Raw genomic sequence first — 26,744 nt, 5'->3', positions numbered from 1 at the left:
ATGCTGGGGGAGATCCACAACGCTGGCGTTCTTACGAGTGCGGCACTCCCAAATGATCAGGTGCAGCAATATATAAGGCGACCAAAGCATACCCGCTCTCGCTACACCACGCAGGACGCGATTGTTCTACAGGTTCCTTCAAGCAATAATGTTTTTTTGATCAGACAATCCGCGCAATCCGCGACGTTGTCAACATCGCAGCCCATTCGACAGCAAAAAAAAATCACATTTAAACTACTTAAACATAATCCACGTTCATGTACTCATGAAGTAAGGCCTCTACGTCTTTCCCCTTGCGAGGACTAAAGGTAACTTTGAAGGGCAAGGGATGTCTGAAGGTTTGGTACAATCCCCGGTCAGACAGCTCATAATTCCCAGTAAAAATCAATGAGCTCACGAAGTAATGGATGCAGGCGAAAATTCGGGGACCACATCAATAGGTTTGCCTTGCGTGTCCAGCGTTGGCAAAATGTCAAAGAGACATAGAATGGAAGCGGCCGTGATCTCTAGCATTGATTTTGCTATATGAGAACCTGGACATATCCTACACGTTCTCGATCAGGAGTTGTCCACGTCTTTAGCGACAAACTGTAGCATGCCTTCTACCGAAACCGAATATAATGTTGGTTGGATCGGGAACATCATTGACTATAATGCCATTCTTGATGAACCGTCCAGGGTCAAACTTCTCTGGGTCCGGGAAGATGTTCTCATCGTGGAGCATGGCGCTGATAGAGACATCCGATGTAGTCAGATCCCTCGCCGTTAAGATCACGATAAGAGAAGATTTACTATATGTTAGACATCACCACGCAATCCTTTGGAATGTAGTATCCATCATACACGTCCTCGTCAGTGGTTGCATGAGGAACTCCCACAGGTCCAATGGGATTCCAACTGACGATTCCCGCTGCGTTAGAGTCCGTGGTAAGATGAGAAAATCACAGAGAAGAACGTACCGCAGGACTTCTTTGACGACGGCAGAAAGATACGGGAGGTCACTTAGATCTGAGAAAGTCGGGAGCCTCTCATGTCCTAGGACAGAATCGATTTCGATTTGGGCCTGGCGCTGAGCCTCGCGGTTCTTCAACATTGCAAGGACGAATGTCATCATAACACCAACGCTTGTCTCAAATCCAGCTGTTGATAGCTAAATTTAAGCCTGAGGATAATAAATACCTATGTGGTGACTCGCCATTAAAAATCGATAATGCAACGTTTTTGACATCGTCAATTCGTTCATCACTATCCGGTGCGTCCCGCAATTTCTCCACATTTTCGGATACGAAACAATGTTGAAGAACTCCTTCATTCTAAATTGAACGTGAGCCAATAGCCAAGCATGTTCGTCAACGTGACCTTACCATGGCATTGAGAGTCGCTTGATACGGTTCTTCCCGCAATATTTTGACTTCCCGCAGTATGTCACGCGCGTCCTTTTTGAATCCAGTCCCAGGAAACCAATCTGGCAGATACCGTAGTTGCGGGATGATGTTCACAAGATATCTTCCCGGGGCCGCTACTGCAGCCAGGTCGGTAAATGTCTTCTCTGAAAATTGGACCAATCGATCGTGGCGGGTTTTCACAGGTAGGCCATATACCATTGATAGTATTAAACCGCCAACACAACTTTAATATAACGATAAGGTTCCTTTGTTGTAAGCCTTGCGAGTGAAGTCTTACTTTGCCATGTGTTCATGAGACTCTTCTGGGGCCGCGAAAAGGTTTGGTAAAAGGGATTTTCGAACGAAGTCTAATTGCTTTTCTTGATCGCGGGGCAAGTTTTTGATGTCAAAGTATCGCTGGAACAGACGGCGATGGTTCCTCCAATGGTCGCCGTAAGGCATGATTGTAAAGAAAAACCGCGTCAAGCCCATGCTGAAGGAATAGCTAAGTATGTGAATCTTTCAGACTTGGAATAATGGTCACACATATGTTCAATCATTGGGGACCGCGGCCTAGTTATTTCGGAGAGATGTCAGCAGTTTCGGGCAATTCGTATATAGGTTTCTCGCACCGGCTCGAGTAAAAAGCTGATCGTTTCTCGAGAAGATCTCGCGCGACGTTATAGTCATTGATGATTAAGATTGGTTGGCCTACAGCCTCCATATAGATGAATTTGGTCCCTATGAGATGAACAAATAAGCCAGTCATTCGTGAAGAGTTTTTGGATCGTCTCACCCAATTTGTCCCCAAGACGCTTGTAGTAGATATGGGCGTAGGTAAGAGGCATGGACAAAGCGTTGCCCAGGATAGGCCATCTCGGAAGACCAGGAGGCAAGGGAAGGAGCCTTTTGCGACGATTGCGAAAGATGCGATAGAACAAACCACAGAGACAGAGAAAGAGAAAGTCTCTGACGGGGCTGAGAGCGGGCATTGCAGCAAGGAAGGACGTCTAACCAGCCCCACGAGTAATCGTTTCATGATACGTCCCGTTATTTCAACGTGTCACTGTAGATCTCTCTCACCCCTATAAAGTCGCCATTTGGAATTTGATATCACACCCAACGAAAGGGATCCACCGAGAAACGCGCATAATGCTACGGCATTAACTTTGAAAAACGTAATTTCCTGGCGTGAAGCCGGTTTGTAGGGCAAAGGCGTTTATGGAAGGTTTTTGATTCGTTTGCAGCTATGGACGCAATTATGTTCGGTAGGGGCGAACAGAGAAGCGTATACAACAGTAAACATACAACATAGTTGTGTTCTCTTGCATTGGTCTCAGATTTTCGTCCTGGGTCTGATTGCAAATTAGTGATTTAATTTCCCCCAGGAAAACCACCCTACACGTGTCCATGCGTCATAAATGAATAGAATACTCCCCGCCGAAGATTTTTCGTTACTCGTTGAGAGAATTTGTTGAAGCATATATGCTCATAACAATTCCGTGTTTTGGACAACTGTTTAACGTTTAGGGTGAACCTCAGTTACGAATTCTGGTGAAACAGTTCGCGATCGGCTCAGATAGTAATAGGGGTCGATGCGGGGCCTAGACAATTAGATGGCTGATACTGACAGAGTAGATCTAAGATGAACCCGACGGGGTCGGGGATCGGCGGGATCGGTGGGCTGTACTAGTGGGCGGAACAAATTCACCGGTTAATAGAATGGAAAACTGAGAAATTGAGATCTCACTTCCACAAGAAGTTTTGAAAGTATACCAGGGTCGCGGGTAGAGTGACCAGTATCGGGAACAATGTGTAAAGTCGTTCCAGGAGGGAGACAATAGTTCTAAGCAAGTTAGCAAACCTAACTGTGTTGATCAGACCCTTTTTTAGTATGGCGGAAATCAGGTCTCTCCGTTTGAACAAAATATATGAAACTCTTACTGGACAGACGACGTTGTACCAGGTTGTACCGCCCCTGGATCATAACAGTAGGTTTACAGTATGGCGGCTGAAACAGTCAGTTCCTCAAACAAGATATGACACATTTTATCGACGGAATGCTTCTCAAGCAATTGTCCGTCCCTCATGAATATTAAGGGCCGGATATTTTACAATCGAAGTACTTCATAACGGAGCTTTACGAACTGCATTTATAGAACTGGTTAATATTTGTGATCGCAAGGCGGGGGGTCTAACGCACTTGGTGAACAAGCCACCATTAGCTTGCCTCAACTTTCAATATCCCACGTAGTATTGATTCTGTTCCAGCCATCCTCTTCTACAAAATTCCGTCAGCCATAAGTGTTTTTATTCATTACACGTTGGGTGGAGAAAACTTACGGATTAGATTTTCTCGCACCCCGTCGGTCGAAAAGGATAATCTACTCCCTTGGAGAATAGTAAATAACTAGTGTTCGGTTGAGCAAGCTTGCATTTGTCAGAGTTGAACAAAGTACGATCGCCTAGGTCGGTCCCTCACCTCCCTAAGGACCGCTTGTTTCATAAGTAACATTGCATTCAAAAAATAGGGGTGCAACTATGTGCTCACCTGGATTCCCTTCCTTATTACCAGAAATCTTCAAACTAAGAGAAAGCGGCTTTCTAGAGTGTGTGGAGACCTTGAGAGTGCCCGTTTCATAGGCTGCTACAGCATATCTGCTTGCTTACTCATTTGAAAATACGAGAACGTGTGTTGTCATGGAGAAGGGTACGAGGCCAAATATCCAGGGCAATAACCACCGCCAACATAATACCTCCTTAGTCCCTCCTTTGACACTACTATCATAACATGACAAAATCAAAATGAGAATTACGCACATGTGATACCAACAAGGCACTGTAATCTAAAAAAATCAATACAACTCTTCCTCCTCTCCCTTCCAATTCTTCGCCATATCCCAATAACCCTTCAAATCTCCCAACACCTCTTTCACTTCTCTCTCCGTCGGACAACTCCTCGCTTTAAAACCCGTAAACATCCTTTCACGCAACGTCCCTTCCCAAATCAACCAACATTTATTATTCTCCAACGACTCATTTTCATGTCCTTCTTCCCCCTCCACTACTCCCCCTCCATCAACAGCTTTACCTTTCCCAACAACATCTCCTGCAGAAGCATCTCCACCACCCTCATTCTCACCTTCCTCATCCGAGTTAGCTTTCTCAATTTCGACAGCTTCACCACCTCTAGGTCTAGCCTGTTCAGTCCATTTTAGACGACGCAACATGAGACGTTTGTAATTCTTAATAAATTTCGCGGCGCCTTCGACATAAACGACATTGAATTGAGGATTGAAAATGCAAACGCCCGTAAGATTATTTTGTTCAGCATTTTTCCGAACTTTAAATCGATGTGCTCCATCAGAAAGGTTTTTGATTCTATAATAACCGAAACGTTAATGAAAGAAAAAATCAAAATATATATTTGCTGGACGTACTTGAATACAGCACCAACAATACCCTTCTTTTCTTCATCCAATTTCTTAGATTCGATTTTTTCACGGCGTTGCTCATCGGTCAATTTACGTTCAGCATTCATCTTCTCGTGAGTATGTTTACGCATGGCGACTTCTCTTCGTACACGCGCTTCAACACGTGTAGGATCTTGGATAGCGTCGGATGTAAGGACCTTCATCAGGTTTCCCAAGCGAACTAAGAAAGATAACGAAAACGAGTTGGTTTCATCGAACTAGCAATGGAAAATATTTGCTTACCTTTTGGTGGATCGGGTGGTGCAAGACCCATACGAATTCTGTCGCGTTTGTCTTGCAGTTTTTCTTTACGTGAACGTTTACGAAGTTTCTTTTGCTCCTGCGTTCATCCAGATTCAGCGCCACGTATGTAAGGAAGAGGATTAATTGAACTGACCTTTGTGGTAAGTTTCAGTGGTTTGAGTTCAGCCTTGTTCTTGTCTCCGGGTGCGGGTATAGGAATGGGATGTTGAATGTACAACGTCACAGGTGAATCGTCAGACCTGATATTCAATTGCTCCATACCGAAAGTTTCGATATCGGTGTAATTCTTGGTAGGGAGCAGTGCAGCATCCCACCACTCTGCTTCAGGCGGTGGCGGTCGCTTTTGAAGAAATGGAATTAGCGTAACAGCATATATGGGGGAAAGAAAATTACCTTGATATTCTTCTCAATTCCCATATCGCTATCCAATCCGGCTTTTCTAGCACTCTCAGCAATGCGTTGTTTAAGTGCTTCAAGTTGTTGTTCCTGCCTCAACTGATTGGCAATTGCAACATACTTTCCTTTTGGATTGAACCTAAAGTTTCGACCATGCCTGTCTCTGGGAGCACCATCAAACCCAGTACCATCTTTCGGTGGACCAGCCGACGCGTATGGATTAGCTAGTGCCGGACTAGGAGAGGGAACGGCGACGGGCGTTGGTGCAGGGGGAGGGGTAGGTGCATTGCGAACGTTGGCTTTGATGGAAGCAAACTTGGGCTGCATGGGTTTATAGCGATCCTTCTTGGATTGAGCTGTTTGGGTGGTAGGTCCAAGGAGCAGAGGGTGGGCAGCCATCTTGAGACCTGCACCGGGGGAAGGCTGGGTCTCTACGATAGGCGTCGATGACCCCTTCTTCTTGTTTGTCGGTGCCATGGCCTGTACTTGACTAGGTAAGAGAAAATAGCGGGTGGATTAGATATGACTCAATCGCACCATGTAAGGATTATCTTTGATTGCCAGTTTCGTCTGCGCCTCCGATACACGTTTCTTGGCTTCTGCCACTCGACGAGCCAGGTCATCGGGGACAGCAGCGGGTGTGGCCGAAGTAGAGGGCGGTGTCATCCCTTTCGTGAGTTTGGGCGTTGAGCTGGGGGTGGAGGACGCGGGGGTAGGGGGCATGGCGAGCTTGGACGGGATGGGCTTTGTCGGCACCGGGGCAACAATTGCGGGAGTCTTTTGCGGTGCTGGGCCAGCGAGATTCGACTTCTTCATGGCTGCAAGTTTGGCAGAAACTTCCGCGCGTTTTTGCATGATGAGGTCATTGGCAGACAGCTGAGTGGGCGGTGAGCAGGAAAAGGCAGACTCGGGGCACAGAACTTACACTGTCGCTGCACGGACCATCAGCAGACCGTCTCCAAACAACACGATGCACTCACCTTTTCAGCCGTTTTGCAGCAGAACCAGCAGCGCCGCCGCCTTCGAGCGCCCGTTTTCTGTCCGCCATGGCTTGAGGAAGGAGGTAAGCTATTACATAAGCAGTATGTTCTCTCTCTTGGCCAGGTCAGCCAGAGCCGCCGTCTGCGCACCCACACGCGTCTTTGCGCGCTACAGGACCCAGCTCGCGCCAAAGTCTGTCAAGTATGCAAAGCGATACAAGGGCCGCATCCCCATCCCCACTGGAGGCTCGACCAAGGGCACCACGCTCGCCTACGGCGAATGGGGTATCAGAATAAAAAGCAATGGCGCTCGAATAACGGCCAAACAGCTTCTCACCGCGGAGGAAGTCATCAAGAAAAAAATCAAGATTATCAAAGGCTCAAAGGTCTACTTGCGAGTCTTCCCGGACATTCCCGTCTGCGTCAAGGTGCATATCATCCATCGAATTCTTTCCGTTCTATTGTTAACCAAGTTTTCCGTAGGGTAATGAGACCCGTATGGGTAAAGGTAAAGGTACCTTTGAATACTGGGCTACTCGGTCAGTGTGTTGCAGCACTCAGAGTGGACAATTTTTAACCCATCATCCGTCAGTGTGCCGATTGGTCGTGTGTTGTTCGAAATCGGAGGCGCACCCATTCGTGAAGAACTAGCCCGTGAAGGTCCTTAATTCTGCCTTTTACTCTCTCATTCCATGACTGATATTTTCTCAGTGCTTCGTCAAGCCTCGGACAAACTACCGACCCAAATGGAATTCATTAACCGCTCCAGCCCTCCTCGTCTCGGCAACCTCCTCATCTATCCGCCCAGTCCACCAAAACTTGACGCTACCGCGGAAGCGACACCATCAGCATAAACTACCCCGACCTCTTTAGATTATTAATGCACGTTGATGATGTTCTAGACGCGGTGAAGCTGTTGAAATCGGGAAACCCTATTCGGATGGAGAGTGCGAGGATGACGATGGTGTTTATCTTTCCAATGGATCGTTATCGGGATGTTAATCGAAGAGGTGTTGGGTGTTATGAAGGGTTATTGGTGTATGGCGAGGAATTGGAAAGGAGAGGAGGAAGAGTTGTATTAATTCTCTAGATTACAGCGCCTTGTTGGTATCACATGTGCGTAATTCTCATCTTGTCATGATGTTATGAAAGTAGTATCAAAGGAAGGAGTAAAGAAGTATCATGCGGGCGGCACTATTTGGCCTGGGCCGGATGACTCATTTGGCCGCGTAGCCTTCTCCAGAGCCCACGACAACACATTCTCGTATTATCCAATAAGTAAGCAAGCAGGTATGTTGTACCAGCCTATCGAACCCTATGAAACGGGGACCCTCAAGGTCTCCGACATCCACACCCTCTAGTAAGTCGCTTTCTCTTTCTACCAAGTACCAAGCCGATCTAACAATACTATCCCTTAAGTTACGAAATTTCTGGTAATAAGGAAGGGAATCCAGGTGAGTACATAGCTTGTGTAAGTTGAATCGTGTCTGATGCGTATCTTCAGTGGTCTTCCTCCACGGTCCGTCCATCGTTCACCTCCATTTTCTAATGCATCGCTACACATAAAATCAGGTGGCCCTGGAGGAGGGACCAACCCGGGTGATCGTACTTTCTTCAACCCTGACAAATACAAGGTTGCTTAACCGGCACTGGCTGTTTACTATCTCCCCAAACACTAACTCACTCATGTAGATTATCCTGTTTGACCAACGGGGCGCCGGAAAATCTACCCCGTAAGCTTTCTCCACCGAACGTGATTTGAAATCATATGGCTGACGGGATCTTGTAGAAGAGGATGTGTGGAAGAAAATACTACATGGGATCTTGTGGACGATATTGAAAGGTTGAGAGAGAAGTTGGGTGTTGAGAAGTGGCATGTTTTTGGTGGATCTTGGGTAAAGCGTGTCTCTCCTGTAGTCACATTGGACTTTGTTCATTGATTCTTGGGTAGGGATCCACGCTTTCATTGGCGTATGCCCAGGTGAGTGCCGTTGAAATAGGGTCGTTGAACCATTCACCCTGATGTTCATCCAAGTCTCACCCTAACCGAGTCAAGTCTCTGGTCATACGGTGAGAAAATATTTTCTCCTGGATAGTTTTCCGAGATTGATTGCCTCCCAGTGGCGTTTGTACTGTACGCAAGAGGTGGGTCGTCATGTATAATTTCGATTGGTAACATTTATATTCATGTTATCTTAGTGAAATGCAGTTTCCGCTTCAAAGTGGGACCTGTCACTTCTTCCCAGAAGCATGGTGAGTCAGACATTCTATATCTTCATTATCACCTTCTTGAACCCTTCTTTGATCCTTACTCAGGGATGAGTTTGTAGCGCCCATTCCAGAGTCCGAGCGAGATGATCTTATCTCTGCCTACCACAAGCGACTTAACTCGGATGATGAGGCCACCCGTAAGGCTGCGGCTAAATCATGGGTGAGATGGGAGTGAGTATCTCTTGTCTTACTACAGGATTTTTTTGTTCTCACTCGAGTGTCTTCCAGGATGTCGATTTCGAAGCTATATATTGATCCGAATTTGATCGCGCAAGCCGATGATGATTTTTTCGCCGAGTATGTTAGACAATTCTTGTGCGATCGCTCATATTAACCGGTCATATATATATATATTTTCAGCGCTTTCGCTCGAATTGAAGCCCACTATTTTATAAACGATGTTCGTACAAGTCCCCAATAATGAATTTTCAAGTGTAACGTCTCCGTCACTTAGGGCTTCATGAGGGATGGGCAACTGCTTGAGAAGGATTCTGTTGATAAGATGTGAGCACCTTCCTTCTCTCCTAACCTATCTCTTGTTTAAAGTCTATCAATTTTAGCCGCCATATCCCTACTATTATGATTCAGGGGCGGTACGACGTTGCCTGTCCTGTAAGATTTTCGTTCATTATGTTCGATAGTCGATCTCTAATCTCTATCATACTATAGCCCGCAACCGCGTATGCATTAAAAAAGGTCTGGCTAAAGGAATTTTGGTTGTGTTAAAATCTTACTAAATTACCAATTTTTTGTCTACCTAGGTATTCCCTGAAGCGATGTTGCATATTGTTCCCGATGCTGGTCACTCTTCACGCGAGCCTGGTACTTTAAAGCTTCTTGTGGAGGTAAGATTTCGATATTTTCAGTATTTCTAATTTCAAGAATTAATCACCTTTTGGTGCAGGCTACAGACAAGTTTGCAGATCTTTAAATTTGATACGCTTCAAGCATTTGAAGAACGTTGCGGTCGTTTTAGCAACTATGTTCTAACCATGACTCTGTATTTGCTTTCGAATGTACTCAAGTTGAATCAAGCGCGGTTCTGAAATTCCATCCCCGTTATGGTAGCCAGGCTTCATTGCGTGTGAGAAAATGATACCTCCTTGAGTAACCTTAATCAGAAATCCCACACTTTTGATCACCGAGTCAATTTACATCTTCATGCTCCGAACGACCTCCACCACCTAAACTATTTGCTCGGTATGGGCGCATATTACGACGAGATAGAGATCGAGGACATGACATGGGACGCTGAGAAACGTGTCTACCATTATCCATGTCCTTGTGGTGATCGCTTCGAGATTTCACGAAAGCAGCTTGCTAATTATGAAGACATCGCGATATGTCCAAGTTGTAGCCTTGTCATTAGAGTGGTATATGACCCTGTGAGTCCTCATCCTACCTTAAATCAAGCTCCAGACATTGAATGGTTTTGTTTCAGCTTGATTATGAGGATTACGACGAAGAGGAGGAGGAGGAGGATGGCGTGTCGGGAGAGGAAGAAGACGAGGAAGAGAGCGATAGCTCTTCTGGTGATGAACAATTCGAGGAGGCCTTGGAGAACCTTCACATAGCCGATGAGCCCGATCGTGCTATTCCTGTCAGTGCTTGAGATGATAGCATTATGAAAAGGTGTGGGCCACGACTGTCACCTCTGTTACTTACAAGCACTCATGGTGAACATATCCTAGTATCTTTTACCCCAGTAGCCTATCAATCTAATCGAGATGAAAATAAATCAAGTTTTGTACACCTGCTCGTTTTATCGGGAGTGGATTATCACTGACTTGTGGATGCTTGATGAGTAGAGGTCAGAATTGGAATCGGCCCGACCCCTTTCATTTACCTTTCAACCCCGTTGATCAGCATTAAGCAGACGATCTAACCAAAACTTCTTTCATGACAAGCTATACTCATGAATTGCCTACCAATCGTAGCAGCGGAACAGGCTCAGCAACTTGGCGTCTACCTTCAAAACAAACAAGACCAACCATGGCTTTATATTACGACGTATCCTGTCAGCCATGACAGCGATGCCATTCTCAATCCACCTCAAGATGGTTTTTACTTCTGCCTCTACACCGCAACCTATCAAATCACAAGGAAAGCATCCCCGCTTTAAGTGTATTGCGACTTCATTCCCGTGGTTGCTGCATGTGTTCCTTGGACCTTGACACCGTGGCCTTTATCATCGGAATTCGCTCAAAATGCATCAAACTCTACGAGGATGACGATGGTGTAGATCTTTCCAATGGATCGTCATCGGAATATTAATGAAAGTGGTGTTGGGTGATATGATGGGTTATTGGATTATGGCGACGAATTGGAAGGGAGATGGGGGAGTTGTATTAAATTTTCTAGATTACAGCGCCTTGTCAGTATCACATGTGCGTAATTCTCATCTTGTCATGATGTTATGATAGTAGTATTAAAGGAGGGACTAAAGAAGTCTCATGCGGGCGGCACTATTTGTCCTGGGCCGGATGACTCATTTGGCCGCGTAGCCTTCTCCAGAGTCCACGACAACAGGTTCTCATATTATCCAATAAGTAAGCAAGCAGGTATGTCGTACCAGCCTATCGAACCCTATGAAACGGGCACCCTCAAGGTCTCCGACATCCACACCCTCTAGTAAGTCGCTTTCTCTTTCTACCAAATACCAAGCCGATCTAATGATACTATCCCTTAAGTTACGAAATTTCTGGTAATAAGGAAGGGAATCCAGGTGAGTACATAGCTTGTGTAAGTCGAATCGTGTCTGATGCGTATCTTCAGTGGTCTTCCTCCACGGTTGGTCCATCATTCACTCATATTTTCTAATGGATCGCTACACATAAAACAGGTGGCCCTGGAGGAGGGACCAACCCGGGTGATCGTACTTTCTTCAACCCTGACAAATACAAGGTTGCTTAATTGGCTGGCAATTTACTATCTCTTCAAGCACTAACTCACTTATATAGATTATCCTTTTCGACCAACGAGGCACGGGAAAGTCTACTCCGTAAGTTTTCTTAATGGGAGGTGATATGAAATCATGTCGCTGACAGGATTTTGTAGAAGAGGATGCTTGGAAGAGAATACTACATGGGATCTTGTGGACGATATTGAAAGGCTGAGAGAGAGGTTGGGTATTGAAAAATGGCATGTTTTTGGTGGATCTTGGGTAAAGCGTGTCTCTCCTGTAGTCATTTTGGACTTTGTTCATTGATTCTTGGGTAGGGATCCACGCTTTCATTGGCGTATGCCCAGGTGAGTGCCGTTGAAATAGGGTCGTTGAACCACTCACCCTGATGTTCATCCAAGTCTCACCCTAATCGAGTCAAGTCTCTTGTCATACGGTGAGGAAATATTTTCTCCTGGATAGTTTTCCGGAATTGATTGCCTCGCAGTGGCGTTTGCACTCTACGCAAGAGGTGGGTCGTCATCAATAACATCGATTGGTACAGTTGATATTCATGTTATCTTAGTGAAATGCAGTTTCAGATTCAAAACGGAACTTGCCATCTCTTCCCAGAAGCATGGTGAGTCGGATATGTTACATCTTCCTTATCACCTTCTCGAACCCTTCTTTGATCCTTGCACAGGGATGAATTTGTGGCGCCCATTCCAGAGTCCGAGCGAGATGATCTTATCTCTGCCTACCACAAGCGACTTAACTCGGATGATGAGGCCACCCGTAAGGCTGCGGCTAAATCATGGGTGAGATGGGAGTGAGTATCTCTTGTCTTACTACAGGATTTTTTTGTTCTCACTCGAGTGTCTTCCAGGATGTCGATTTCGAAGCTATATATTGATCCGAATTTGATCGCACTAGCCGATGATGATTATTTCGCCGAGTATATTAGATAATTCTCTGCACTCGCACATGTTAACCGGACAATACTGTTTTTTTTTCAGCGCTTTCGCTCGAATCATAGCCCACTATTCTGTAAATGAGGTTCGTACAGCTCCTCAATAATGAATTTCAAGTGTAACGTTTCCGCTACTTAGGGTTTCATGAGGGATGGACAATTGCTTGAGAAGGATTCTGTTGATAAGATGTGAACGCCTTCCTTCTCTCCTAACCTATCTCATTTTAACGTCTATCAATTATAGCCGCCATATTCCTACTGTTATGATCCAGGGGCGGTACGACGTTGCCTGTCCAGTAAGATCTTCGTTTTCATTTTGTTCGATAGTCAATATCTAATCTTCACCATAGCCTGCAACCGCGTATGCATTAAAAAAGGTCTGGCCAAGGGAATTTGACTTTGTTAAAAACTTACTTACTTACTGGTATTTTGTTTACCTAGGTATTCCCTGAAGCGACCTTGCATATCGTTCCCGATGCTGGTCATTCTGCACGCGAGCCTGGTACTTTAAAGCTTCTTATGGAGGTGAAATATCAATATTTCAGTATTTCGAATCCCAAGAATTAATCACATTTGGTGCAGGCTACAAACAAATTTGCAGATCTTTAGATTTGATATTCTCCAAGCATTCGAAGAGCGTTGCGGCTTAACCATGCCTTATGATTCTGTATTTCCTTTCGACGTCGCATATGAAATCCCATCCCCGTTATGGTAGCCAATCTTTATTGCATGTGAGAAAATGATACCTTCTTAAGCAACCTTAATCAGAAATCCCACACTTTTGATCACCGAGTCAATTTACATCTTTATGCTCCGAACGACCTCCACCACCTAAACTATTGCTCGGTATGGGCGCATACTACGACGAGATAGAGATCGAGGACATGATATGGGACGCTGAGGAACGTTATCCATATACTTATGGTGATCGCTTCGAAATTGCACGAAAGCAGCTCGCCAATTATGAAGACATCGCGATATGTCCCAGTTGTAGCCCTGTCATCTGAGTGGTATATGACCCTGTGAGTCCCCACTCTACCTCAATCTATCATCAGACATTAAACGATTCCGTTTTAGCTTGACTATGAGGATTACGACGAAGAGGAGGAGGAGGAGGAGGATGTGTCGGGAGAGGAAGAAGACGAGGAAGAAAGTGATAGTTCTTCTGGTGATGAACAATTTGAGGATGTCTTGGAGAACCTTCACATAGCTGATGAGCCCGAACGTGCTATTCCTGTCACTGCTTGGGATGATAGCATTATGAAAAGGTGCGGGCCACGACTGTCACCTCCGTTACTTTCAAGCACTCATGGCAAACATATCCTAGTACCTTTTTCGCCAGTAGCCTATCAATCTAATCGAGATGAAAATAAATCAAGTTTTGTACACCTACTTGTTTTATCGGGAGTGGATTATCACTGACTTGTGGATGCTTGATGAGTAGAGGTCAAATTTGGAACCGGCCCGACCCTTTTCATTTACCTTTCAACCCCGTTGGATCAGCATTAAGCAGACAATCTAACCAAAACTTTTTTCATGACAAGCTATACTCATGAATTGCGCACCAATCCTAGCAGCGGAACATGCTCAGCAACTTGAAGACAAACCATGGCTTTATATTACGACGAATCCTGTCAGCCATGACAGCGATGCCATTCTCAATCCACCTCAAGATGGTTTTCTCTTCTGCCTCTACACCGCAACCTATCAAATCACAAGGAAAGCATCCCCGCTTTAAGTGTCCTTGGCCCGAAATGCGACTTCACTCCCGTGGTTGCTGCATGTGTTCCTTGGACCTTGACACCGTGGCCTTTCTCATCGGAATTCGCCCAGAATGCAACAAACTCTACCCCTAACCAAAAGCATATGAGAATATCTGTGTCGATTCCCTCAATCGTGACCCCAGATCTCGACGAGGAGAATTCATTCGTCTATGTGTGTGGACGGTGATTGTCCTGGGGAAGTGTGTAGGGGGCAACCTTTGAGAGTGTCGCGTTCTGTCGTAGCCCTCGACTGCAGCTTATCCCTTCAGACCTTACCGCTATTTTGCGATCAGAGTCATGACGAAGAGCAGGGACATAGCAATGGAAATCTACCGTTGTATATGTCCTCTTTACTTCCGCTTCCGCGAACTGAACGCAATTGCTTCATAGTACGTTGTCTTGCTTCTCAGCTGCATGTGAATCCAGAAGCTTCAACAGACGCCTTTAGACCGCAAAACGGCTTCACATCAGGAAATGCAGCTTTTCTTCAAGAAAATGATCTAGTTGCGTGTAAGCATGATCTCCTCTTCAATCGTTTAGTGATAGACTGATTGACAGTGCATGCGATAGATTACTTCTGAGTGGCAGCGTGCGCGCGCAGTCTCTGGAAATCTGCGCATAGGAGTCTTGTGGGGTGGCTTAGTGGCGATCGCTACTCGTATTCCATCTGGTACCACGTTGGCGAGGTGCGAGAGGTGCGATCGTGTCGGTAAGAGAGGACAGCCGGCCGCTTTGAGCATCATTGATCGATTCCACCACCTCTGACGACGTACCATTCTATCGTCATGCAAAAATAGAATTCGAGAAGAAAAATTCCAAGTAGGTGAGGGATCCACTATCTTATAAGAACGAATACTCGCGGGCTTGTTAGACGTCGTCCCTTTCTTGTTGCCATGTCCATTCTCAGTCTGGTCAGGGACATTCTCTTTGTCTGTCTCTGCGGCTTGATCTACTGCATCTTTCGCAATCGTCGCAAGAGGCTCCTTCCCTTGCCCCCTGGTCTTCCGAGATGGCCTATCCTGGGCAACGCTTTGTCCATGCCTCTTACATACGCCCATATCTACTACAAGCGTCTTGGGAAGAAACTGGGTGAGGCCATCATAGGACTCTCCTCGAAATGGGCTTACTTATTCATCTTATAGGATCCAAATTTATCTATATGGAGGCTGTGGGACAATCATTTCTAATTATCAACGACTATCGCGTTGCACAAGATCTTCTCGAGGAACGATCGGCTTTCTACTCCAGTCGGTGCGTGAAACGTAAATATGAGTCGTCCGATACTGCTGATATCTCTCCCGGGTGGCCAGACCGCAATTTCAGATGACTACAGAGGTGTACGATCGTTATCAAGGTTAAGTGAAAGATTGTTACACTCAACTATTCCTTTAGCATCGGCTTGAAGCGCTTTTTTCTACTCATGCCTTACGGTGACGGGTGGAGGAAGCATCGCCGTGTGTTCCGACGATATTTTGACCCAAAATACTTGCCCCGCGATCAGAAAAAGCAGTTAGACTTCGTTCGAAAATCCCTTTTACCAAACATTTTCGCAACTCCAGAAGAGTCTCGTGAACATGTGGCCAAGTATTTTTTCACTTGTTTTGTAAACAAAAGAAGCTTATAGTTGCTTTGAAGTTGTGTAGGCGGCTTGATACTGTCTATGACGTATGGTCTCCCTGTAAAAACCCGCCATGATCAATTGGTCCGGTTTGCAGAGAAAACATTCAACAACTTGGCTGCCGCAACCGCACCGGGAAGATATCTTGTTAACATCATTCCGCAATTACGGTTTTTACCAGAATGGTTTCCTGGTGCTGGATTTAAAAGGGTTGCGCGTGGAATACTGCAAGATTTAGATAAATTACGGGAAGAACCTTATCGAGTAACTCTCGATGATATGGTGAATCATTTTCGTGAACATGCTTGGCCATCAACTCATACTATTAGGATGAGGGAATTGTTCAAGACTGCCTCGTATCCGAAAACGTAGAGAAATTGTGCAATGCACCGGATTTTGATGATCGAATCGCAGAAGTCAAAGAGGTTGCACGGGCGGTATTTGCAGGTAATTCACCACATTGTCAATTTATCCTGCCCGACCTTACAACTATTATAAACTAGCTGGATTCGAGTCGACTACTGGTAATATAATGACATTCATTCTTGCTATGTTGAAGAACCACGATGTCCAACGCCAGGCTCAATCCGAAATTGATTCCGTCCTGGGGATTGAGAGACTCCCAACATTTTCCGATTTAAGTGATCTCCCCTACTTTTCTGCTGTCATTAAAGAGGTCTTACGGTGCGTTTTAAATCTTTCGTTCTATCGTGAATTCTAACCTCTTGAAATTTGTTAGATGGAATCCACCGGTGCCTATAGGTGTTCCTCATCTGACCACTGACGAGGACGTGTATGATGGATACTATATCCCGAAGAGTTGCATAGTAATGTCTAACATATAGTAAGTCTTTTCTTATCATGATTTGGGAGGGTTTGACCGGTTGTCTCTGTCAGTGCCATGCTCCAAGATGAGACCGTCTTCCCGGACCCCGAGAAATTTGACCCAGGACGTTTCATTAAGAATGGAGACATGGTCAATGATGAATTACTCAATCCAAAGGATGTGATATTCGGTTTCGGCAGAAGGTACAGTATAGCTTGTCCTTACAAAGATAGACATATTCTCATCGGGGACGCGTAGGGTATGTCCAGGTAGCCATCTAGCAATATCAATGCTAGAGATTACGGCTGCTTCCATTCTGTGTCTTTTTGACATTTTACCGGCTTTGGATACTCAAGGCAAACCTATTGACGTAGTTCCAGAATTTACACCTGCATCTATCACTTCGTGAGTTCATTAATTTCCACTGGAGTTATGAGCCGGCTGACAGGGCATTTTCCTAATATTTCCAGACATCCCTTGCCCTTCAAATTTACATTCAGCCCTCGCAAGGGGAAAGACGTGGAGGGTTTGCTCAGTGAGTTTATGAATGTGGAATATGCATAAGTAGTCTTTCAACAGTGGTGGTTTTTGCTGCTGAATGGGCGGCGATGTTGACACGTCGAGGATTGTCTGCCAGTCACCGAAGGATTGTTGCTTGGAGGCACTCGTAACTCAGTTACATCATACATGATTTAGTGAGAACAGGAATGCTTTGGTCCCCTTATACGGGCTGCACCCGGCATGGGTTCATGGGTAGTTTTAATCCCGTCTGTACCCTCTGAGTCTATTTCTTGCCCAATAATCCGGGATTGTCTTCATACAAATACCAACGTTGTGAATTCTGTGCATGATACCCAACATTATCGGTGGCAAACGGGAGGGAATAGTGGGCCTTCCTGATGTCGCGAAGGATTCGGATGCCACATTCATGCAAAATAACAAGGTCACGTCAGCTCGTTCACCACTAGGCGTGAGGACATTTCACTAGAAAGTTATCAGGACGAGAGTAGCTGGAGGAGGTGTAATCTACACAGTCGTCCATTTACCGATAACATTAGTTACCTTTTATCTTCCTTTTTCTTTCATTCATTTCCGTATTGAAGAATTTTCAGTACCTACGCATACTCCGGCTTGGAGGCACCGCACTTACAGTTGCCATTCACTTACAAATTTCACCACCTCGAGGACTCGGAGGAAAAGTGCCATATCACGTGCATATACTGAACGAGTCCCTTACCCCTGAGTTCAATGGCGACCTCGAGTCGCACTGATACTCTCCGCCTGTTTCTGCCTCCAATGAAGCCCTGATATCTGACCTCGTGCGACGTAACTACACTCTCGAGCACATCAAGAAAGAAATGGCGCAGGCGCTTCAGTAGGAAAAGAACGCTCAAAAGAAGCCGTCCTCGAATATCAGAAACAATGGCATGAGCAAGAAAGTTGATGCGCACCGAATGCAAATCCTTACTTGCTTGTTATCGACTTGTTCAATGGGCATATTTACCGTTTTGGATTGGAGACAGAGCGTCTCAATGTTTCGAATGAACAGCAAGTGCGACGTGCGGAAAAACTGTTATGCCTACGCAGGAATTGGAGAGGATGGCGGCAGAGAGGGTGGAGTTGGCGATAATCGTCGGCGAAGTGAGGTCGACAGAGACAAGGATCGAGAAACTTTTATCTGAACGAGCTGATGTTGAGGTATGTTCGTATTCATTGTTTCACCTCTTGCGAAAGCTGATTTAACTCTCGGAAAGTGCCAGCAAATTACAGGAGGAAAATGTCCAATTACAGGCTAGGCTTTCAACAACGCCTTCTGAACTGGAACGTGTCAATCTACCGTTCGAAGGCTCGCAGTCCTCACGCCAAGAGCTCGAAAAAGTCAGAACGACGAACTCAGAGATCTTGACCTCCAGCGGCAGCTGGACAAATGGCAACGAATGGAAGGCAAGGGCGAAACAGAATTCGAATTCCTACGGAAACAGAAATTTGAGGCAGACACCGAGGTATGGTTATGTTTAGCTGCGAAAGCAAGATAACTCGTAGGAAGCAATTATGTTCAGCTGGCTGCGCAAACAGGCCCGAAGACTTATATAGACAACAGTAAACATTGCCACTGCTATGTTCTCTCTTACGTTGTTCTCTGCAAGTTAATAATTTTGGAAGGAATCATCTGCATGGCAGGGCCCCAAACCCAGAATTTATGACTTGGAAGCTACGGCGGGGAATTTCTTTTCTTTTTTATGTATGGATGGTGAACATTTCGGGGGGTGTTGTGCCCTGGTACAGCCCTCCACTTCTCACTCCTTCCAACCCGACATAAATCCGCGATCAGGATCATGACAAAAAGCAAAGAAGAGCGCAAGGAGCCAACAGTGTGAATGTTTATTTTCGTATGTGTCTTCTCTGACTGTTGGAGCCAACTGAACATCGTTGCTTCACAGTACGTTATCTTGCTTTCTCAGCTGCATATGAATCAAAAGGCCTTCAATAAGTGCCATCGCCCTGCAAAATGGCTTCACACCTGAGTTTTTCCAATGCCAGTGCTGTAGCTCTTTGCAGCTCTTTCTGAGGCGCATGGATCCAAAGTATCTAATAGATCGCCACGAGACGAAATCAAATGCCAGAAGGATAGTCTTCGGGAAATCAGAGGTCCCCTGTGACACATCATTGAAATAACTGGACGTCTTATAAGAATGAATACTCATGAGGCTGGCCAGATGGCTCTTCCTTGTTGCCATGCCTGTAGTCAGTCTCATCCTGGACGTTCTCATTGTCTGTCTCTGCACCTCGATCTACCGCACCTTCCGCAATCGTCGCAAGAGCCTCCTTCCCTTGCCCCCTGGTCTTCCGAAATGGCCTATCCTGGGTAATGCCTTGTCGATGCCTCTTACCTATGCCCATGTCTACTACAAGCGCCTTGGGGATAAATTAGGTGAGCTCATAGAATACCTCCATAAACGATTGACTTATTTGTTCATCTCTAGGAACTAAATTCATTTATTTGGAGGCTGTGGGCCAACCGTTTCTGATTATCAATGACTATCGTGTTGCGCAGGACCTTCTCGAGAAACGATCAGCCCTCTACTCAAGCCGGTACGTGGGACTTGTACACGAACTGCGCAAAACAACTGACATCCCCGGGGTGACCAGACCACAATTTCAGATGACAACAGAGGTGTACGAGCGTTGTATAAGTCAAGTGAGGGATTCCTATGCTGAACCATTGTTTCAGCATTGGCGTAAAGCGGCTTTTTATTATCATGCCCTACGGTGATGGTTGGAGGAACCACCGCCGTGTGTTCCGGCAGTATTTTGACTCAAAATACTTGCCTCGTGATCAAGAAAAGCAATTAGACTTCATTCGGAAATCCCTTTTACCAAACCTTTTCATAGCTCCGGAAGGGGCTCGTGAGCACGTAACCAAGTACTTCTCCACTTGCTCTTTCTGAACCAGCAAAAGAAGCTAATCTTTAGTTTTAAGTTATGTTGGCAGTTCAATACTGTCGACGACGTATGGCCTCCCTGCGAAAACTCGACGTGATCCGTTAGTCGGGTTTGCAGAAAAGACATTCAACGACCTGGCTGCTGCGTCGGCTCCGGGAAAATATCTTGTTAATATCATCCCGCAACTAAAATATCTGCCCGACTGGTTTCCTGGCACTGGATTCAAAAGGGAGGCTCGTAAAATAGTACGGGAAGTAGACAAAATGAGAGAAGAACCCTATCAAGCAACTATCGACGCTATGGTAGGTCATATAGATGGAAATATTGGGCTATTTGCTCATAATCGTTTAGGATGAGGGAGTGTATCAAGAATGTTTCATATCTGCGAACGTGGAGAGATTGCGTAGCGCTCCGGATTTCGAAGACCAAATTGCCGATGTCAAAGAAGTTGGAATGGTAATCTTTGGAGGTAATCCAGCACATTGTCGATGGTCCTTCCTGAACCTGAAGCCATCATTAGCTGGATTTGAGACAACCACTGGTGTTATAATGACATTCATTCTTGCTATGTTGTTGAACCCCGACGTCCAACGCCAGGCTCAATCCGAAATTGATTCCGTCCTGGGGCCTGAGAGGCTCCCAACATTTTCTGATCTAAGTGACCTCCCATACTTTTCTGCTGTCCTTAAAGATGCCCTCCGGTGCGTTTTTCTCTCGTTCTATCACGAATTCTAACGGCTTGGAATTTGTTAGATGGAATCCAGCGGTGCCTTCAGGAGTTCCTCATCTGACCACTGATGAGGACGTGTATGACGGATACTATATTCCGAAGAATTGCATAGTAATGTCTAACATATAGTAGGTTTTCTCTCGTCATGTTTCTAGCAACGAGGGTCTGACCGGTTGTCTCTGTCAGCGCCATGCTCCATGATGAGAAGATCTTCCCTGACCCAGAGAAATTCGACCCAGGACGGTTCATCAATAATGGAGATATGGCTAATGACGATATACTCAATCCCATTGATGTTGTATTCGGTTTCGGTAGAAGGTACGCTACAGTTTGTCCTTACAAAGATGGACATATTCTTATCGGGGTCATGTAGAGTATGTCCAGGTAGCCTTCAAGCAATGTCAATGCTAGAGATTACGGCTGCTTCCATTCTGTGCCTTTTTGACATTTTACCGACTCTGGATGCTCAAGGCAAGCCTATTAACGTAGTGCCGGAGTTTACACCTGCATCTATTACTTCGCAAGTTCAATATCTCTTGAGTTATGCCGGGGCTGACTGGCCATTTTTCTAATAATTCAGACATCCCTTGCCCTTCGAATGTACATTCAGCCCTCGCAAGGGGAAGGACGTAGAGGGGTTACTAAACGAGTACATGAACGTGGAATATGTTTAAGTAGTTTGACTGTGGTAGTTTTGGCCGCCTGAACGGAACAATAACTGTTGACACGTGATCGAGGAGGATATTGAATTTGAGTTTGTGCTTGACCATATGGCTCCCGTCACCAAACCAGTCAAGGTTATCAAAATCCACGTACCAAGGCACAATGCACAGCGGATAGGCAACAAACTCGATGCCGAAGTCAAACGTCTAGCAAAGCAAAAAACCGTTCGCGTCGATACATACCAATCAAATCCTGACCTGGCCATTGCTGTCGTTGCGTATTCCTCTCTAAAACTGCTCTTTTTAGTCTTTTTCACCGACAGCACAGTTTTTTTTTCTATCTAGGAAAGTGCCTCGGATTGGAACTCAATGCTGATGACTGCTCGGGCTGAACGGGGACCTCAATGGGATATTGGAACGCAATTGTGCGTGAAATGAACGGGTTTTGGGATCTGTTCTGTCTCTGAACTTGCGCTCTTTTCAGGTTTCATGTTGACAAACATTCTGATCTCTACTACGACTCTACACCATTGACAGAAGTGATCAAGAAAGAATTCGAAGATGACATCCCCGACGTCCAGTCGCATCCTGGCCAACAATTCCTTCCAGGTCACCCTGGCGCCTTCCAAGCCTCCCATCCCGGTCAACAACTACCACCAGGCGCGTATATGCATCCCGGCATGCGAACGCCCATGCGAGGTGGCGATCCTCGTGCCGAATTCCACAACATGCCCCCAGGCATGCACCCACAAATGGTACAAGGCGTTCCAGGACATCCACACGGCCCACCCGCATCTGGTCCTCAGATGAATTTTTCTCCTGGTGGATTCCCTAGTACGCCTGGTATGAACATGCGTCAGGGTTTCCCTGGAACACCGTTTAATGCTGTACCTGGCCAATTCTACAATAATGACCCAGGAGCATCGCCTATGCGTGGACCGCCGGGACAGATGGGTGCTATGAATATGAATTCCGGAATGCCTGGGGGTGGGGTGCCGGGAATGTCGCAGAGAGGGATGCCTCCACCAGGAATGAATATACCACAAGAAGTGAGGAGAATGACGCGGAGTATGCAAGAGGTTCAGGAATTCCCTATGCATTAGAGAGTTGTTACTTTGTGCGTTAATTTACTTGGTTGGTTTTGGATGCTCGACTGCAGGTTATGTGTATACAGTATGTTATGTAATATATTGCGCCTCCCTTTCGGAATATTTCCATCGTCGAAGAAATGGCGAACAAGAAGAGCACTTGAAGCTGGAAGCTCTTTCATCCATCCTGGCAGCAATCCCGTTCGTAATATCGGGAATTTGTATGCATAATAGCGTTCCCCGTCGTACACCAATATAGATGTTGTGCGAAGCTTAGAACGATGAATCATGAGACATGACGAATAGCTTGTGCCGAGAATTCGAAAGTGATGAACTGTCCATTTTTCGATGCATTGTGAATCGTAGTCTACATACAACAGCGGAATAGAAAGAAAGAAAGAAGAAGCTGGCACACCTTCGCACTCAGAGAAGGGGAAATCATAAGATCGACAGCTAAAAGTAGGGGTCCTATATATAAGGAAGGTAGAAAAAACAAACAAACGGAGAGGGCGAGGAGAGGGGGCGAGGAGACAGAGAGAGGGAAATTCGGAGAAAACAAAAAGCCATCGATTCAGCAGCAAAAAGCAACGGTTACTAAACTATCTATATATAATCCACATTCATATACTCGGCCAGTAAACCCTCCACGTCCTTCCCCTTGCGAGGGCTGAATGTGAATTTGAAGGGTAGAGGATGCCTGAAGTAACAGCAAGATCCCTAGTCAGCCGCCTCATAGCTCCCAGTAGAGATTTTCGAACTCACGAAGTAATAGATGCGGGTGTAAACTCCGGCACTACGTCAATAGGCTTGCCTTGAGTATCCAAAGCCGGTAAAATGTCAAAAAGACACAGAATGGAAGCAGCCGTGATCTCTAGTATTGACATCGCTAGATGGCTACCTGGACATACCCTACATGACCCCGATTAGATATATCCATCATTGCAAGGTCAAACTATAGCGTACCTTCTACCAAAGCCAAATACAACGTCAATGGGATTGAGTAGATCTTCATTAACAATATTTCCATTCTTGATGAACCGTCCTGGGTCGAATTTCTCTGGGTCCGGGAAGATTTTCTCATCATGGAGCATTGCGCTGACAGAGACAACCGGTCAGACCCTCGTTGCTAGAAATATGACGAGAAAAGACTTACTATATGTTAGACATTACTATGCAATCCTTCGGAATATAGTATCCATCATACACGTCCTCGTCAGTGGTCAGATGAGGAACTCCTATAGGCGCAATTGGATTCCATCTAACAAGTTCCAAGCCGTTAGAATTCGTGATGGAACGAGGGAAAACGCACCGGAGGGTTTCTTTAAGGACAGCAGAAAAGTATGGGAGGTCACTTAGATCGGAAAATGTTGGGAGCCTCTCGGGCCCCAGGACTGCATCAATTTCGGATTGAGCCTGGCGTTGAACGTCGTGGTTCAACAACATAGCAAGAATGAATGTCATTATAACACCAGTCGTTGTCTCAAATCCAGCTGATAATTAATAGCTGTAAGTACAGTGGACAGGATGAACAGCTGTGAGGTGAATTACCTGCAAAAATCGCTATTCCAACTTCTTTGACATCCACGATTCGATGTTCAAAATCTGGTGTACTGCGTAATTTCTCCACATTTTCAGATACGAAACAATCGTGGACGGCTCCCTCATCCTGAATCTATTATGAGCCAATCGCAAGGCATGTTTATCAACATGGTCTACCATAGTATTGAGAGTCGCTTGATACGGTTCTTCCCGCAATGTGTCTAGTGCCTGTAGTATTTCATGTGCGTCCTTTTTGAATCCGGTCCCAGGAAACCAATCTGGCAGATATCGTAGTTGCGGGATGATATTAACAAGATATTTTCCCGGTGCCGATACCGCGGACAGGTCGTTGAACACCTTCTCTGCAAACCGGACCAATTGATCATGGTGGGTCTTCACAGGAAGGCCGTACGTCATAGACAGTATTATACCGCCGACACAACTTCAAAATAACGATAAGCTTCTTTTGTTGAAAGAACAAGTGAGATCTTTACTTTGCCACATGCTCACTAGACTCTTCCGGGGCAGCGAATATATTTGGTAAAAGGGATTTTTGAACGAATTCTAATTGCTTCTCTTGATCACGGGGTAAGTATTTCGTGTCAAAGTACTGTTGGAATAGGCGGCGATGATCTCTCCAACCGTTGCCGTAGGGCATGGTGATAAAAATGTTCTTCACACCCATGCTGAAGTAATAGCTATTTATGAGGATTCCATCAGTTGGGTTTAATAATGATCATACATACACAAGTCCGGTCATTGGAGCCTGCGGCCTAGTCACCTCGGAGGGACGTCAGCTGTTTCGGGTAATTCGTACATAAGTTGCGCGCACCGGCTTGAATAAAAAGCTGATCGTTTCTCGAGAAGATCTTGTGCGACACGATAGTCGTTGACAATTAGAAATGGTTGGCCCATAGCCTCCACATAAATGAATTTGGTTCCTATGAGATGAACAAATCAGCCAGTCATTTGTGGAGAGTTTTGGGATCGTCTCACCCAATTTGTTCCCAAGTCGCTTGTAGTAGACATGGGCATAGGTAAGCGGCATCGACAAGGCATTACCCAGGATAGGCCATCTCGGAAGACCAGGGGGTAAAGGAAGGAGCCTCCGGCGACGATCACGAAAAATGCGATAGATTAAGCTGCATAGACTGACAAAGAGAACATCCTTGACGAGGTTGACAAGAGCCATGACAACGAAACAAGAACGTCTTCCCAGGCCCATGAGTATTCGCTCTCATGATATACCCTGTTATTCCAAGGATATGTCACGCTGGATCTCTCACTTCTCAAAATCCCTCCTTCTGGAATCTGAAATTGCATCGAAAATTGAAATACTGCACGCAGCCGACCGTAAGTTCACATATGCTGTAATACCCGCCGTGAACTGAACCTATTTTGGTCATCGTAATGCATATAATTTCGAGGGGGGAAATTGCAATATTCATTGCCAAAAAGGAGATATTGTGAGAACTTACTACCCATAGGCATGTGAACTTGCATGCAAATGAACTTGATGCGTAATGCGTAATACCCAGTGAACCTACCTTCGGCTTCGTACAGTACTGTACCATCAGTGCTCGAGTCTTGAGAGCGTTTGTGGAGCGTGGGAACCATCAATCAAGGACGGCAGCTGCTGCCAGCAGATGCCATCAGCAGCTCGGATGCCATCCGCATCAGCTGTCAAAGCTGTGCAGCTGCACGACACTGCGTCAAAACCACCTGTGCCTGCCGAAATCATATTCATACCCTAATCAGAGGGGTCAAAGGGGTGTTCCTGACACGCCTAACTAGAGGGCTTTGATCAGAATACTCAGAGAACGCAAAAATACTCGTTAAACAATCTTATTTGTCACTTCAATGCCCCGTGTGAATCCTGCCACTGACGTGCGCCTATCATCAAAATATCAAAATATCAAAATAAGTACTAAATCATCAAATCAAAATATCAAATCAAAATATTCTGTTTGACAGTTGTCACGATTATGTCAGTGATAGTGAACATAAGGTTCGTAACGGTACAGTAGAACGATGCATATGGCGATGCATTAGATGCTTTGGAGAGTCCATCAAAATGGCCGCACAATGTTATTAAGGTGTGAAGTTATTTTGCGGTGAGAAAGCATTTTCTGAAGCGTTATGATTCATGTGCGGTTGCGAAACCAAGGTAATTCGTAGGAATGTTCGGCTGACTGCGCAAACAGGCCCGAAGACATATATATATACATTGAACAGTAAACGTTCCCACTGCTATGTTCTCTCTTACCTTGTTCTCTGCAAGTAACTAAATTCGAAAGGAATCATCTGTATGGCAGGGCCCCAAACCCTGAATGTTGTGGAAAAATATTCGTCAAAGTTTCTTGGAGGCTACGGCGGGGGAATTCTTTTCAACCTTTTCATCTATGAAGATAAAATTTCGGGGGGTGTTGTGCCCTGGTACATCCCTCCACTTCT

At 45.6% G+C, this 26,744-nt stretch overlaps 12 protein-coding genes across 12 annotated transcripts; 9 read left to right on the top strand and 3 right to left on the bottom strand.

The window, feature by feature from the left end:
- Positions 1-238: 238 nt before the first annotated feature.
- On the bottom strand, positions 239-2,377 carry AGABI2DRAFT_201852 (hypothetical protein; the record flags this gene model as incomplete). Its single annotated transcript, XM_006459451.1, has 10 exons — positions 239-332; positions 398-533; positions 586-728; positions 793-897; positions 960-1,150; positions 1,218-1,306; positions 1,355-1,629; positions 1,684-1,890; positions 2,018-2,126; positions 2,182-2,377. The coding sequence occupies 10 exons, from the start codon at positions 2,375-2,377 to the stop codon at positions 239-241; spliced, it is 1,545 nt and encodes a 514-aa protein (XP_006459514.1).
- Positions 2,378-4,240: 1,863 nt separating this feature from the next.
- On the bottom strand, positions 4,241-6,572 carry AGABI2DRAFT_184182 (hypothetical protein; the record flags this gene model as incomplete). The annotated part of the gene is made up of 8 exons (XM_006459450.1): positions 6,499-6,572; positions 6,444-6,450; positions 6,056-6,394; positions 5,516-5,998; positions 5,256-5,462; positions 5,102-5,198; positions 4,826-5,039; positions 4,241-4,766 (listed from the first exon to the last, which is right to left on the bottom strand). The coding sequence occupies exons 1-8, from the start codon at positions 6,564-6,566 to the stop codon at positions 4,241-4,243; spliced, it is 1,941 nt and encodes a 646-aa protein (XP_006459513.1). The 5' UTR covers positions 6,567-6,572.
- Positions 6,573-6,602: 30 nt separating this feature from the next.
- AGABI2DRAFT_201846 (hypothetical protein) lies at positions 6,603-7,662 on the top strand (the record flags this gene model as incomplete). The annotated part of the gene is made up of 4 exons (XM_006459449.1): positions 6,603-6,926; positions 6,982-7,037; positions 7,091-7,158; positions 7,210-7,662. The coding sequence occupies 4 exons, from the start codon at positions 6,603-6,605 to the stop codon at positions 7,350-7,352; spliced, it is 591 nt and encodes a 196-aa protein (XP_006459512.1). The 3' UTR covers positions 7,353-7,662.
- A 128-nt stretch (positions 7,663-7,790) lies between these two features.
- AGABI2DRAFT_66184 (hypothetical protein) lies at positions 7,791-9,700 on the top strand (the record flags this gene model as incomplete). The annotated part of the gene is made up of 17 exons (XM_006459448.1): positions 7,791-7,858; positions 7,918-7,967; positions 8,071-8,132; positions 8,191-8,231; positions 8,288-8,393; positions 8,450-8,479; positions 8,534-8,568; positions 8,620-8,643; positions 8,698-8,751; positions 8,815-8,940; positions 8,998-9,066; positions 9,130-9,169; positions 9,224-9,273; positions 9,330-9,381; positions 9,439-9,465; positions 9,531-9,614; positions 9,674-9,700. The coding sequence occupies 17 exons, from the start codon at positions 7,791-7,793 to the stop codon at positions 9,698-9,700; spliced, it is 945 nt and encodes a 314-aa protein (XP_006459511.1).
- A 233-nt stretch (positions 9,701-9,933) lies between these two features.
- Positions 9,934-10,523, top strand: AGABI2DRAFT_191471 (hypothetical protein). The gene is made up of 3 exons (XM_006459447.1): positions 9,934-10,154; positions 10,211-10,401; positions 10,461-10,523. The coding sequence occupies exons 1-2, from the start codon at positions 9,972-9,974 to the stop codon at positions 10,379-10,381; spliced, it is 354 nt and encodes a 117-aa protein (XP_006459510.1). The 5' UTR covers positions 9,934-9,971; the 3' UTR covers positions 10,382-10,401; positions 10,461-10,523.
- Positions 10,524-11,332: 809 nt separating this feature from the next.
- On the top strand, positions 11,333-13,229 carry AGABI2DRAFT_116475 (hypothetical protein; the record flags this gene model as incomplete). The annotated part of the gene is made up of 18 exons (XM_006459446.1): positions 11,333-11,400; positions 11,460-11,494; positions 11,545-11,559; positions 11,612-11,673; positions 11,730-11,770; positions 11,827-11,932; positions 11,989-12,018; positions 12,073-12,107; positions 12,159-12,182; positions 12,237-12,290; positions 12,354-12,479; positions 12,537-12,605; positions 12,667-12,706; positions 12,760-12,809; positions 12,865-12,916; positions 12,971-12,997; positions 13,062-13,145; positions 13,203-13,229. 18 exons carry the CDS (start codon positions 11,333-11,335, stop codon positions 13,227-13,229), a joined length of 945 nt encoding a protein of 314 aa, XP_006459509.1.
- A 184-nt stretch (positions 13,230-13,413) lies between these two features.
- AGABI2DRAFT_134941 (hypothetical protein) lies at positions 13,414-13,725 on the top strand. The gene is made up of 2 exons (XM_006459445.1): positions 13,414-13,642; positions 13,698-13,725. The coding sequence occupies exon 1, from the start codon at positions 13,469-13,471 to the stop codon at positions 13,625-13,627; it is 159 nt and encodes a 52-aa protein (XP_006459508.1). The 5' UTR covers positions 13,414-13,468; the 3' UTR covers positions 13,628-13,642; positions 13,698-13,725.
- A 1,551-nt stretch (positions 13,726-15,276) lies between these two features.
- Positions 15,277-17,391, top strand: AGABI2DRAFT_66452 (hypothetical protein; the record flags this gene model as incomplete). Its single annotated transcript, XM_006459444.1, has 11 exons — positions 15,277-15,472; positions 15,526-15,634; positions 15,694-15,720; positions 15,776-15,967; positions 16,019-16,283; positions 16,331-16,448; positions 16,505-16,685; positions 16,741-16,845; positions 16,899-17,030; positions 17,086-17,232; positions 17,298-17,391. 11 exons carry the CDS (start codon positions 15,277-15,279, stop codon positions 17,389-17,391), a joined length of 1,566 nt encoding a protein of 521 aa, XP_006459507.1.
- Positions 17,392-18,402: 1,011 nt separating this feature from the next.
- On the top strand, positions 18,403-18,912 carry AGABI2DRAFT_177428 (hypothetical protein; the record flags this gene model as incomplete). Its single annotated transcript, XM_006459443.1, has 2 exons — positions 18,403-18,525; positions 18,619-18,912. 2 exons carry the CDS (start codon positions 18,403-18,405, stop codon positions 18,844-18,846), a joined length of 351 nt encoding a protein of 116 aa, XP_006459506.1. The 3' UTR covers positions 18,847-18,912.
- Positions 18,913-19,563: 651 nt separating this feature from the next.
- AGABI2DRAFT_116472 (hypothetical protein) lies at positions 19,564-21,573 on the top strand (the record flags this gene model as incomplete). Its single annotated transcript, XM_006459442.1, has 10 exons — positions 19,564-19,759; positions 19,812-19,920; positions 19,978-20,004; positions 20,060-20,251; positions 20,309-20,573; positions 20,623-20,740; positions 20,792-20,972; positions 21,025-21,129; positions 21,188-21,319; positions 21,375-21,573. The coding sequence occupies 10 exons, from the start codon at positions 19,564-19,566 to the stop codon at positions 21,571-21,573; spliced, it is 1,524 nt and encodes a 507-aa protein (XP_006459505.1).
- Positions 21,574-21,771: 198 nt separating this feature from the next.
- Positions 21,772-22,873, top strand: AGABI2DRAFT_201826 (hypothetical protein; the record flags this gene model as incomplete). Its single annotated transcript, XM_006459441.1, has 3 exons — positions 21,772-21,936; positions 22,009-22,088; positions 22,148-22,873. The coding sequence occupies 3 exons, from the start codon at positions 21,772-21,774 to the stop codon at positions 22,764-22,766; spliced, it is 864 nt and encodes a 287-aa protein (XP_006459504.1). The 3' UTR covers positions 22,767-22,873.
- A 481-nt stretch (positions 22,874-23,354) lies between these two features.
- AGABI2DRAFT_116470 (hypothetical protein) lies at positions 23,355-25,482 on the bottom strand (the record flags this gene model as incomplete). Its single annotated transcript, XM_006459440.1, has 11 exons — positions 23,355-23,448; positions 23,514-23,660; positions 23,715-23,846; positions 23,905-24,009; positions 24,061-24,241; positions 24,300-24,417; positions 24,468-24,732; positions 24,785-24,976; positions 25,037-25,063; positions 25,123-25,231; positions 25,287-25,482. The coding sequence occupies 11 exons, from the start codon at positions 25,480-25,482 to the stop codon at positions 23,355-23,357; spliced, it is 1,566 nt and encodes a 521-aa protein (XP_006459503.1).
- Between the last annotated feature and the right edge of the window lie 1,262 nt (positions 25,483-26,744).

The sequence above is a fragment of the Agaricus bisporus genome, assembly GCF_000300575.1.
Source record: "Agaricus bisporus var. bisporus H97 unplaced genomic scaffold AGABI2scaffold_3, whole genome shotgun sequence".
NCBI lineage: Eukaryota > Fungi > Basidiomycota > Agaricomycetes > Agaricales > Agaricaceae > Agaricus > Agaricus bisporus.
The sequence above is the reverse complement of the archived record's forward strand: the minus strand, read 5'-3'. Positions and strand labels throughout refer to the sequence as shown.

Bases quoted from the DNA above. Each gene is read 5' to 3' on its own strand.
- AGABI2DRAFT_191471 (XM_006459447.1), top strand. From the start codon at position 9,972: ATGGGCGCATATTACGACGAGATAGAGATCGAGGACATGACATGGGAC. The intron at 10,155-10,210 runs GTGAGTCCTCAT...GTTTTGTTTCAG, and splicing joins TTAGAGTGGTATATGACCCT to CTTGATTATGAGGATTACGA.
- AGABI2DRAFT_134941 (XM_006459445.1), top strand. From the start codon at position 13,469: ATGGGCGCATACTACGACGAGATAGAGATCGAGGACATGATATGGGAC.